This window comes from Drosophila montana, unplaced genomic scaffold, assembly GCF_035044405.1.
Source record: "Drosophila montana isolate Dmon_TW-CO22-7 unplaced genomic scaffold, ASM3504440v1 contig_1505_1, whole genome shotgun sequence".
Lineage (NCBI taxonomy): Eukaryota > Metazoa > Arthropoda > Insecta > Diptera > Drosophilidae > Drosophila > Drosophila montana.
The window spans coordinates 2,364,087-2,376,441 of NW_026996452.1; the positions used below are offsets into that span (position 1 = coordinate 2,364,087).

The following is a 12,355-nucleotide window of genomic DNA, read 5'->3' on the forward strand; positions in this document are numbered from 1 at the left end:
AAAACTAAGAGTTCTCTGTTCCATGCAAAGAAAATAAGTAGTGCATTCTCATCAAAGCAAACATCAACATATAATTTTTTTTTTTTTTGAAAATTTTTGTTTATAAATTTTTTATACTTTTTTTTTCGTATTTTATGGGTTTTTTTTTTAAATAGATTATAAAATTTGAAATTCGTAACCATTCATCATTCTTAACAGCATAGATACATATTTAACTCTCTCGCTCTCGCTCTCGCTCTCTCTATCTTTATCTCTCTTGATTTTAATAAACTTGCGTATCTTTTGAATGTTTATTACTGCCCAAGTTCTTAATATTTTTAAATATGACTTTAAAAATACAAAAATTATTGTTGAATTCGGTTTTTAGTTTTTTTGTTGTTTTTTTGATCTGTAGTTACTTGTTTTGTTTTTGAGATTTTACAGGAACTCATCTCGACTTGGATCTAACATTTATTCTAGTTATTGTGCTGCTGTAGATCTTATTGTTGTTGTTATTTATTTATTTAGAAATATATTTGGTTTAAAGATATACACAATGGATGTTGTTCTTGGTATTTGTTTTGGTTTGCAATATGATATTGAGATGACAATCGTTAACATTTAGTTGAGTTCCTCTTCCTCTTCTTATGCTTCTTCTTCGTCTTTCGTCCGGTCCAGAGGCTCCGCTCGGTGCCCCGCTTAATAGCCAGCCAATTCGGCGAACGTGGAGTCCATCTCGTCGGCCAGAGACTTGTATCTGTCCTTGTTGATGCCCAGCTCGTCTGCGAAACGAATATTAAAATTGTGCGTTATTAATTGGCTTGAAATTGTTTTTTTTTTTTTGTCAATAAAACGCAATGCAACATTTATTTGAACACATGAAACATAAGTCGTGTGCCACGGTACCAGCGGGTGGCTGTAAAAAACTGTAAGAAATCAAGTGTGACCAGTTAATTATTATTTGTTAGTGATGCGCTGTTTTGGCAAGCGTTTGATTTTATTTTTAATTTAGTATTTTTATTTACAAAAAAAAAAAACAATTGCGTTCTGTGTCTGGGTTACGGTCTGGGTGCATAAATATATATTTTTTGGGATTTTTTGATATCTTTTTCGTTTTTTTTTTTGGGTACGTGACTTTCTAACACTAAATCAGCATTATGACTTTGGACAATGATGAGCATTAAATGACCAAAAAATTGAACTACATTGTGCATATTCAACATCTGTCAAATAGATCTTGTAGAGCCCCGGAACTGCAATCGAAATGATGAGAAATGAGCATAAATGCAAAGTGCAGCAGAGAAACTGCGGATAGAATCGAAAGTTGGGCATATTTGTTGTGTCTGGGTAGGCAAGACAATTGAACATGCCACACATAAAACAAAGACAAATTCGCACTAAACAGAAATATTATAAATTGTTGTTTTTTTTTTTTTTGATATAAAACATAATTGAAATCACCTGGTTGTTTTGAGAAAGCATAAATAACTACAGTTGGCATTTTTTCTTTTGGTCTGGACTTATTTTTACAGTGTATCTTTAGGGCTGGGTTGTGTGTGTGTGTGTTGCAACAGCAACCACATTTAAGGAAGACTAAACAAATTATTTACAGTGTAAATTGTGACTGAATATGTGGAAAATCTACACAGGGGGAAAAGTGCATGAATTTTGCTAGGGATCTGAAAGGAGCACATCTGTGTGTATTTGTATGTGTGTGTGTGTGTGTGTGTGTTTGTAATAATGGGAACTGTTTGTTCTTGTTCTTGTTCTTGTTTTTAATATCCAGTAAGTTCAGCAAATGTCTGGTCCAAATCGTCGCAGATTGCTTTGTACTTTTCTTTCTCATGGAAGAGACGGTCTGCAAAAAGCATTTGGTTGTTTATTTATTTATATAACTTATGTCAAATTAATAAAAGCAGCGTGTGTGAGAGCATATCCAACAATCAACATATGTACAATATTGCATATATATATATATATATCGTATATAGTATATAGTATATCGTATATAGACTGTACGCATTAGTTGAAGCTGCATTGAGTTTGATAACTGGAATTCAATGCGATATTTACATATCATTTGGGTCATTTACCGATTCGATACGGTATTTTGGGGCAATAGGTTGAGATAAATAATGGGACATACCTTCTAGCCTGTCGACCTCCTTCTGCAGGCGCTTCACTTGCTTCTCGGCCTGCTCGGCGCGCTGTTCGGCTTCCTTCAACCTGATGGACAAGGTCTTCATCTCGCGCTTGAATTCCTCAACGCGCTGGTTGGCCTTCTCCTCGGACACTTCCAGAGATTTCAGCGAGTTGCCGACAACCTATCAAAGACCACACACACATATATATATACACATATATTATTTGGAAGTTGGATGCGTTACCTTCAATTCTTCCTCCAGCTCCATGATCTTGGATTCACCGGAGCGGACACGATCCTCGGCCACTTCGAGCTCATCTTCAACGAAGGCCAGCTTGCGGGACACTTCATCGGACTTGGTATCGGCATCCTCAGCGAGCATGCGGGCTTCCTTCAGTTGGTTGGTCAACTGATCCATGCGCTCCTCATCCTGCTGGGAACGATTCTCCAATACTTTGCACATGCGGTTGTTCTCATCGGCCGATTGTGTGGCCTCCAACAGCTTCTGTTGTGCGGTGGTTGAGCGCTCCTCAGATTTCTCCAAATCCTCCTCAATCTGTTGGACCTTGCGGTTCAAGGTGGCCACCTCGGATTCCGTGGAGGTCAACAGTTTCTCCTTCTCTTCCAATTCGGTATTGGCCTTCTCCAGCTGCTCCTTGGAGGTAACCAAATCGACCTCAACCTGAACAAATTTCTTCTCCAAATCGCGCACCTCCTCATTCAGTTTGTCGGCGCGGGAATTGGCATCCTTCGCTTGATTCTCGCAGGTATCTGCCTTATCAATGGCATTATCCTTCTCAAGCTTCATCGCTTGCATCTTCTTCTTGATGGCGTCCATGGTGTTTGTGTTTTTGTTTTGCGCTTAGGAGGGAAGAAAACTGGAAAAAGGCACTGCCAAAGCAGATTTTAACAAAATTAATTAAATTAAATGAAATCCTTAACTGTTCGATGAAGCTACAGCTAATTATTTCTAATTATTATGCCTTTATAAACACGTTTTATACGAAGTGCTTCTGCACTTTTTCACTCAACAACTTTATTCGAAATGTTGCCTCGCAGCCCATAAAAATGCACTTCAAAAAGTGTGTTTACTGTACGCTAAGTCTATAGAGTATATAACATAGTATTTAGCTATCTATACGGATATATACATATATATACATATATATATATCCATATATAAGCTTAAAGCTAAATGTAAACAGAATTTGGCTTTGCCGAAAATTTATAAAAGCTAACGTAATTTTCTTTCTTTTTTTTATAAATACGCCCACTATAAAGCTGGTCGATCTATATTTCTCTCCCTCTCTCGCTCTCCCTCTCTCGCTCTCTCACTTTATTCAATTTGTTGTCCGATTTTCAAAGAGTTTAAAAATAAACCTGATATGCTTTTGCATATGAACCCATCCAGTCCACATACATATAGAATGCTGCTGGCGCTTTTTGGACATCTTTGCCTGGCCTGTAATTCTAGAATTTCCATCATGTCTTTCCAAATTAACACACATACATATAGATATATATATATATATGTATATGTATAGATATATACACACGCTGATTGCAATTTGAACATTTTCAGTTCATTCTATACACATTTCTTTTTTGGGGTCAGAATTTGTGTGGGCGTTCGGCTATACGTAAGGTGGTTATCTCTGTGTGTGTGTGCGTGTGTGTGTGTGTGTGCGTGTATTTCTCTATAAGTGGGGCAAAGTCATTGATGTTGTATTTGTATATCTAGTGGGGTATAGCTTGGGGGTCCCAGCGCCTTAAATATCACAGAGATAAATTGCTTTTTAATTTGATTCAAAAATGAGGTTGAGTATTAAAATACCTGATGGAAATTGGATAGAATATGAACCACAAGTCCTTCGGATCAGGATATGAAATAGTTTGTGCTAGGGAAATTTTGGATATGAGCAGCCAAAAAATTTCTCTACTATAAAGATTAAATTGTATCTATTCAACTCTCAATATTTAATTACTATAACTACTCTAATATAGATACTATTTTATTATATTAGTGGTGTTTTTATATATGTACATATGGCAAAAACGGAAATATATGTATATTATTTGTATTCATGCCAAATCTTGTGTGGGTGGTATACCTATATAGAAATCATATATATGTGTATATACGTAATATATGCTTAGCTATTTCTCTACATCTGCTCTCTAATAATTTTCAAGCATTTCTGACATTTAGCCAAAAACAAACTCAAGGATGAATTGGCCCAAGCAAATGTTCATGAGATCACGAAAGCTGAGCGAGAAAAGCTTTCTCGTCTAAGTTTCAAGTAGAGTTAAAAATAAAATCTTTAAAGTTGTTTCTCAGTATCTGTATCTGTAGCTGCATTTGTATCTGTAGCTGTATCTGTTGCTGTATCTGTTGCTGTGTGCCACGGGCAGGTGTCTGTCTGCAGTTAATTTTATAGAATAATAGAAATCTGCTGAGCAGCAGCTTTTACACTATTGTGTGTGTGTGTGTGTGAAAATTGTGCGTATGTGCATATGTATTTGTATTTGTATGTGTGTGTGTGTGTGAGTAGCTTTTCGATTGTGAGTGTGTGCAAATTTTCACTCATACACACACACACACATAGACGGATATTTTTGTCAGATTTAGTTACAAAATTCCTTATAAGCGAATTTCTCACAACGTCCAAATCATAAATTTTTGCATATTATGTTGCGCATCAAGAATTTTCATTTCAACAAGACAGCAAATATATTTATTCTTCTGATCCTTGCTTCAGGCTGGTCTTTAATTTTATAAATTTCGTGCGACACTTGGGTTTTCTTTTATTTTTAACTATATTCAATATTCGCTTTTATGTTTATTTATAGACACATACATATGCACATTCAATAACTGAATTCTTTGGCTATATATATACATATATATATATGCATATAAATATATAGAAATATTTAAGTTTTCGTTATGCAGAAAGCAATTTTAACTATGCATTTCGCATGCACTTTTCACTTCGATTAGTTTACCAAAACTGTTTTTTTTTCAAGTATTTATTTTTTAATTAATAACGCAGATTTGTTAAAATATATTATACATTTCATATTATTATTTTATATCAATTTATTTTTTATATATATTTTATTCCCAGTGCAAAATCCTGGCAGCAGCCGTAACTAACCTTAGCGTTTCAAACACACTATACGCTGTCGAAACCCCGAGAACACTGATGCTGACCAAAAGTCGCGGTGCCGAGAAAGCGACCCCAAGAAATAACGCAAGGCGCGCACACACACACACACGCATACGCACACACACTGGCACACCAGCGCAGTATTGAATAATTTTTCATTTCGTAAAATTTCCCATTAAAAAAAAAATACGCGCAAAAGCGCTTTCGCAACTTTGCATGGGCTGAATCGAAATTTCCCTCGAAATTTCCCCCATACATATGGTTTAATGTATCCGTGTGTATTCGAAGATCTCACTCGGGCGACTCTCTCTCACTCTCTCTGTCTCTCTCTCAGCTATTCGTATTTCCATGCTCTCGTTTCTCTTGTTCTTTCACTGCATTCTAGTCATATACATATGCCTCACACACAGACAGGCGTGAAAATTATGCGCTTTCTTTTTTTCTTAATTGAAAAAATGTATTTTTTTTTCTCTTCATTTTATTGGTCTTGTGTATCCGTATCCATCCCAAAAGTGCGGCTATAAATAGGTAACATACACGCCCGAGACGGACACGGCTAACAAGATGAGAATCTATTTTCAGTAAATAAATATTAAGAAATTTTTTTTATATTTTTTTTTTCACACGGTGAAAACCTATTTCCAACGTATTTTAATGTGACGTGGACAACAAAATTACAATTGAAATGGAAATTGGAAAACTTGCACGTCTAATACGAAAATCTATTGTTCAAAATTTCAACAAACTTTGATGGGCTTTAAAGCCTATTTAAGACCGAGCAAATCAGGGTGGCGGAGGGTGATGAGGGGGGGGGAGAGAAGGAACAATATATTTGTATATATGATCAGGACTAGCCTAGGCGATCTGTATGGATACGGTACCTGGGAAACTATCGATAAATATCGATTTTGAGGCAAGGCTCTTGAAGCGTTTCTCTAAAATTAGCAGATCCAGACACGCCAAATTTGGTATGTAGACTCGCGTATAGTACACACAAATTGGGAGTGTTAATCTATTTGAATAACCTCGATGTCTCCTCATTAATTGGAAAAAATACCTATTTTTAGAAGCATGATCGTGCGCTTTCAAAATAACTTTGAATATTTGTTAAAAAGTTTATATTTTTGTTTGTGGGCTGACTTAAGGTCAACTTGTTTGTATCAATAATCCTTTTTGTATTTTACAATCTATCTAATTCGTCTAATTTTCGTAGATATTTAAAATAGAAAGGTCGCCAAAAACAATCTTCTTTAGTTATATTTAAAATGAAAAAGGTATTATTTTTATTTAAACCCATCTTATGAATTTCTTACAACGTTAATCGATTTAAGCCAAAAACTCTGGAAATAATCAACAAATCGTTGAACCCATTTTGAATTACAAAAACCTTTTCTAGTATAGCACAACTTTCTAAAAATGAGGCAAATCACAGTTGCTTCATGTATTTATAGATACAAATAGTCGTTAAATAACACTTGTAAAGGCCATTATTCAACACTATAACCAAGTTTATTGAATATTTCGCACTCATGAATTCCTTGCTCCTTAAATTAGTCAACAGATTCTCCAAGAATTTAAATAAAAACATTTGTTTGTGTATTTTGTATGCAAAAGAATTGTTTTCCATTTATTTATCATAAAAATATAAACGCTTATTAACTGAGAAATTGTATTATTAAAACATACTTGTACATATTGCATTTGTATGTTTCAGAATTACAAAAGCTAAGTGTGTACATTTTTTTTAATTTTAATTTTTTTTTTTTATATTTTTTTTTATTTTGCATTTTCGTACAAAGGCCATGAAAATTGTCAATTTATTAGAGATATATTTTTCATTTAGTTGGCAAGCAAAATGAAATAATTGAATATTTGATAAAATTGAGTGTATTTGAAGCGGCAAAAAGGTGTATTTTATTATTAGATATTTACTGGTGGGTTTCAGAGAGTTCGAACAATGGAAATGAAGGTCGGCTATTTATTATCTGTGGCTTGATTTGCCTTAAATATTTTTACAGGCAGTATTTTCGTTTTCACTCAAAATTAATCAGCATCTCTTCTATATATATCCATCCATTTTACATATATATTTTATTGCTAAAAATTTGGTTTATTATAAATGTTTTAGATCTCCTTGGAATGCTTAAATAGAATGTTTCGTAGCTGAATATCGAGAGGCATTGCACTCCAATTTGTAAATCTCAGGCTGAACTTGTTGCTTATATTGTTATGGTTTAGCTTAATAGCTGTTGAGATCGGCGTATTCCAGTTCCTGGGCAATGGTTTTGTACTTCTCCTTACCTTTGCTGACCTCGTCTACGAATGCAGCGGTATAATGAAATAATGAGATACGCAAGAAATTTAGATAGTTTTTTTTTTTAGTTTATTGCATAGTTTGTGGATACAAATGATAAATAAAATTGTTGAGTCAAACAAATACACAATGCGATTGTCACATATAATTTAATGAAGGCTTTACACAAAATCTACACACATTACACTACGCTACACACACAAAAATCAAATTGCAAGCAAAATGCGTCTACAGGACGCCTACAAGTATGCTACGAAATACGAAATACAGGAGGATAAATGTGCGTTAAGTGTGAATAGATTCTGCTGCGGCTCTTTGGGGCGGGCAATGGAGCAGCGCTTATTCCTTGAGGATGAGCTCGACAAAGGCGGTGTCGAGATCGTCGCCAATATCCTTGTAACGCTCCTTCTCCAAAACAAGGTCGTCTGTTCAATGTTGTCAAATCATAATCGAAATCGAACACGGTGGAGTAAAGAACAAATATATATAAATTAATAAAAATTAAAATACAATTAAAATGTTTACAAATAAATATATATAAAAAACCTCTCACGAAACATAGAAAAACACTTTAGCTGACACTCAAAACATAAAATAAAACTAAATATTATATTTACCTCATAAATATAAAAATAAAATAAAAATGACAGCAGTTGCACTGCTTGTCAGCGGCAGCGTGTTTGGTCGGTAATGCAGTGCGCCGCTAGCTGTTAAAATTCAAAATCAAAATTAAGTGCAACAAGCACAACAAAAAAGCACAATCAGCGTTTCTTCTTTTTTTTTTTTGCATTGCTTCGGTTAAAATTTTAATAATTTTCATAGAACGTGCATCAAATCAAAAATAAAAGCAGGGCAGCATTTTGTAGCAGTTGTGTGTCTTGAGCAGCATATCGATTAGGTCGGGGGAGGGGCGGTAATCGATATTCGTTGATCGACATTCGTTGATTTAGGCTGGTGGCGCCTCGGCCTCGGCGGCTGGGGCAGCGGCTTCGGCGGCTGGCGCGGCCGCCTCAGCAGGTGGTGCAGCAGCTGCCTCAGCTGGTGGAGCAGCTGCTTCAGCCGCGGGCGCAGCAGCCTCAGCCGGTGGGGCGGCACCTTCGGCTGGTGGGGCGGCACCTTCAGCCGGTGGTGCAGCTCCCTCAGCCGGTGGCGCAGCTCCCTCAGCCGGTGGCGCAGCTCCCTCAGCCGGTGGTGCAGCGCCTTCAGCCGGTGGTGCGGCGGCTTCAGCCTCTGGTGCTGGCTCCGGCTCAGAGCCGGGTGGTGGTGGCTCATAGTTCTTGACGAAGGGCACCTCAGCACCCTCTGGTGGCAAATCAATATTATAGTCGAATGGCGGTGGTGGTGGTGGAGGTGGAGTCGGTTCCTTTGGTGGTGGTGTCGGCTCCTTTGCCACCGGTACTCCAGCCTCCGTGACGGCAGCGGGAACAGCACCTTCGACGCCCTCCTCGCCAGCCAGAGCCGCAGCAGCGGCGGCGGCCGCCTCGGCTGCGGCTCTGGCCTCCTCCATGGCAGCCAATTCTTCGGGCGTCGGTGTCGGCAGCTTGGGTGTGGGCGGCTTTGGATTGCGCACCGTCCAGAACGGCTCGAGGCCCTTGATCAGGCCCAGGAACGCCTCGTCGAGACTGTCGCCGATTAGGCAATAGCGTTCTGTTTCGACGATTATGTCGTCTGAGATGTTTCGAATGCGATCGCGATGCGTTATGTGGCAGTGGGAGAGCATTGCAAGCAGTCAGGAGAAAGAGCGAGAGCGAGCGAGATAGAGAGAGAGAGAGAGAGAGAGAGAGAGAGAGAGGCGTGGAGATTGAAAGTGTGAAAAGGAAGCAAAAGCGCAAATTAAGAAAACTAAAAATTATAAAAATGTTCTTCCAAGCAACGATTTAGTCGGCGGACAGGCTGGGGGCTGGGGGCTGAGGGGGGCCTTGGCGGGGGTTGGGTTGTTCGTGAACCGGGATTATGTTAGTGAATTTGACGAGCAAAAAAGACAATTCATCATTTGTTTTAGCCATAACGAGATCCCTCTTTTGATCTATTTCTATTTGCATAAATTAATCAATTGCAATAATGTTTTTAAGCAGGCGGAGCTTCAGCTGCGGGAGCTGCCTCAGCAGGAGCTGCCTCAGAGGGAGCTGCCTCAGCAGGAGCTGCCTCAGAGGGAGCTGCCTCAGCGGGAACTCCCTCAGCAGGAGCTGTCGCTGCAGCAGCTCCCTCTGGAGCAGCTGCTCCCTCTGCAGGAGCTCCCTCTGGAGCAGCTGCTCCCTCTGCAGGAGCTCCCTCTGGAGCAGCTGCTCCCTCGGCGGGAGCTCCCTCTGGAGCAGCTGCTCCCTCTGCAGCAGCTCCCTCTGGAGCAGCTGCATCACCCTCCGCTGGCGGCGGCGGCGCATCGCCGGCTTCGAAATTCTTTACATATGGCACTTCGGCGCCCTCGGGCGGGAGATCAATATTGTAATCGAAGGGCGGCGGCGGTGGTGGCGTTGGCTCTTTGACTGGCTCCGCAGGAATGGGAACGTCAGCTTCTGCGACAGCAGTTCCATCGACTGCGGCGATTTCGATCGCTTGACCCTCCTCCCCTGGAGCCGCCGCGGCCGCCTCTTCGCCGGCGAGCTTGGCAGCCTCTCTGGCGGCGGCTGCCCGGCGTGCCGCCTCTTTGGCGGCGATCTCCTCTTCGGTTAGCTCGGGCGTGGGCGGCTTGGGGTAGCGGTCGTTATAGAAGGGCGGCATGCCCATCAGCTCGACAAACGTAAAGTCCAAGCTATCGTTAATGATTGCATAATGCTCTTTCTCGTTGATCATCTCGTCTGTTGACGTTGGTTTAGTGGTCGGTTCATTGGTTAGTCAGTGTTATTAAGAAGTAAAAAATTGGATTAGTGCAAATATTGGCAGCTCTTGTTATGGCTAGTTAACTCTGGAATCCAAGTAGCCGATCGTGGGGGTAAACAATTTTCACAATAACTGGGAGAACGTTTGGCGGAAACACGAAATCCTTGGGTTAGTAGAACGTCTATTTGTTATTTATTTATTTTGATTTTGATTTTATTTCTTGTAAAAGAGTTGTTGTTGAAAAATACTTTATTTGTGCAATTGCAGCAGCATGGTAATGTATTTGTATAGTATGTAATATATATGTATGTATATATTAAAAATATAAATAATTAATTTATGTAAATCGTAAATAAATCAATTTGCTTTTCATTTCATTCGTTATGATGACATTTAATGTTAGGCTTGTATTTTCCTTTTTTTTTAACTTGCTCAGCAGGGCAAGAACACATTTTCAGCCAGTTAGCGAAATGAAAATAGGTTTTCCTTTTTCTTTGTTTAATTTCAAATACATTTCAAGAAGGGCGTTAAGAACTGTCGAATTATGAATGCTTAAAATTGGAATGATGTGCGCTGTGTGCGTGTCATTTTTTGACTTGTTGTCTTTGTTTATTTGTTTATGTATTTGTAATTTGCTTTGAATTTGTGTCTAAATAATAGGCGTGGCAACTTATAAATAAGCAAATATTACACAACGTTCTGCATACGCGATTTGTTTAAATTGTATAAACAATGTAAATATTAGCATAATTAATACAGTAGTTAAGCTGGCGACAAAAATACAAATCTTTTCGTTTTTTACTTTACATACAAATTGTATAAATAATTACACATAAACTAATTTGCAAGTTGTGTCTTTTGTCATCTATAATAATTATTCTTCAATCAATATCAAAACAAATTAGAAAGCGCAGAAAAGGCAAAGAAAACGAAAGAAAGAAAATGTTAAAACAAAATATTGCAACAGTATTAAATAAAGCATCGAGTGTTAAAAGTGCCGCCATTTTGTGCCATTCATTCCAAATGACAGCGACCAAGCAGTCCACAGCTTGCACTGCTTGCAAGTATGCATGAGTGTATGCGCAATACACACATATGTAAATTTGGAATGCGTTTGCTACAAGAGAACATTTTTCTTTTGTCATTTGTTTTTTTTGTCTTTTTTATGGTGATATAGTTTTTCTTTTCTTTCTTGTCTGCTTTTCTTTGAGTTTACCGCTTAATAATTAACGTTTTCCTTTAGAGTTTATCAAAATTGGCGTTCACTCTATCTTTGCATGGAAGACACTTGGCGTTGTCCTGTGTGTCTCAGAATGTGTGCGTGTGTGTTTGTGTATGTGTGTGTGTGTGTGTGTGTGGTTGTTTCTATTATTATAATATGGAAAGCGCCAGTTTTCTGTATTGACGTCAAAGCAGGCAGTTTAGTTAATTTACATAAGCAAATTATTTGTTTACATGTTCTGTATGTCATGTAAAGTGGATTCCATTTCCTCCTGCAGCAGTTTGTTCTTGGCTCGTACGTTCAACAAGTCGTCTGTTTTTTTTTTTTTGTTTTTGTGTTTTTCGTTAAAACAATAACAAAAACAGCAACACGTGGCATGCATAAAAAAAAAATAAACAATAAACATTAGGGCGTTGGCGGTTCGCAGGCGGCGAGGCGGGCGGGGAGCGTACAAGCGGCACACAAGTTGTAATTTGTTTGTATTATTTTTGTTTTGTTAAGAACAACAACGAACAAAATCATATGAAAAATAAACACAAAAATATATATTAATTGGTATAGAAATAAAAATAATTAATTTAAATCTGGACTAACATAAGGAACTTCAGTTTGGAACAAGGAACTTAATTTTGCACCTACTTATAAATATGTAAATATATGTATGTAAATATACTATATTGGGAAATGTGAAAAATGTATTCTATTAAATA

The 12,355-nt window shown here is 38.1% G+C and overlaps 1 protein-coding gene across 27 annotated transcripts in view; it reads right to left on the reverse strand.

Moving 5' to 3' along the window:
• Positions 1-479: 479 nt before the first annotated feature.
• Tm1 (tropomyosin 1) overlaps positions 480-12,355 on the reverse strand; it is a 38,346-nt gene continuing 26,470 nt past the window's right edge. For 12 of the 27 annotated variants that reach the window (XM_064695514.1, XM_064695498.1, XM_064695506.1 and 9 more), the window contains one exon: positions 9,599-10,401. In XM_064695514.1, the coding sequence (XP_064551584.1) occupies positions 9,674-10,401 (728 nt within the window). In that variant the 3' untranslated portion in view covers positions 9,599-9,673. Of the gene's footprint in view, positions 762-1,729; positions 1,838-2,125; positions 2,304-2,366; positions 3,014-5,280; positions 5,412-7,736; positions 8,032-9,598; positions 10,402-10,654; positions 11,958-12,355 lie in introns of those variants that run through there. The other 15 variants (XM_064695547.1, XM_064695538.1, XM_064695442.1 and 12 more) reach the window with 6 other exon arrangements.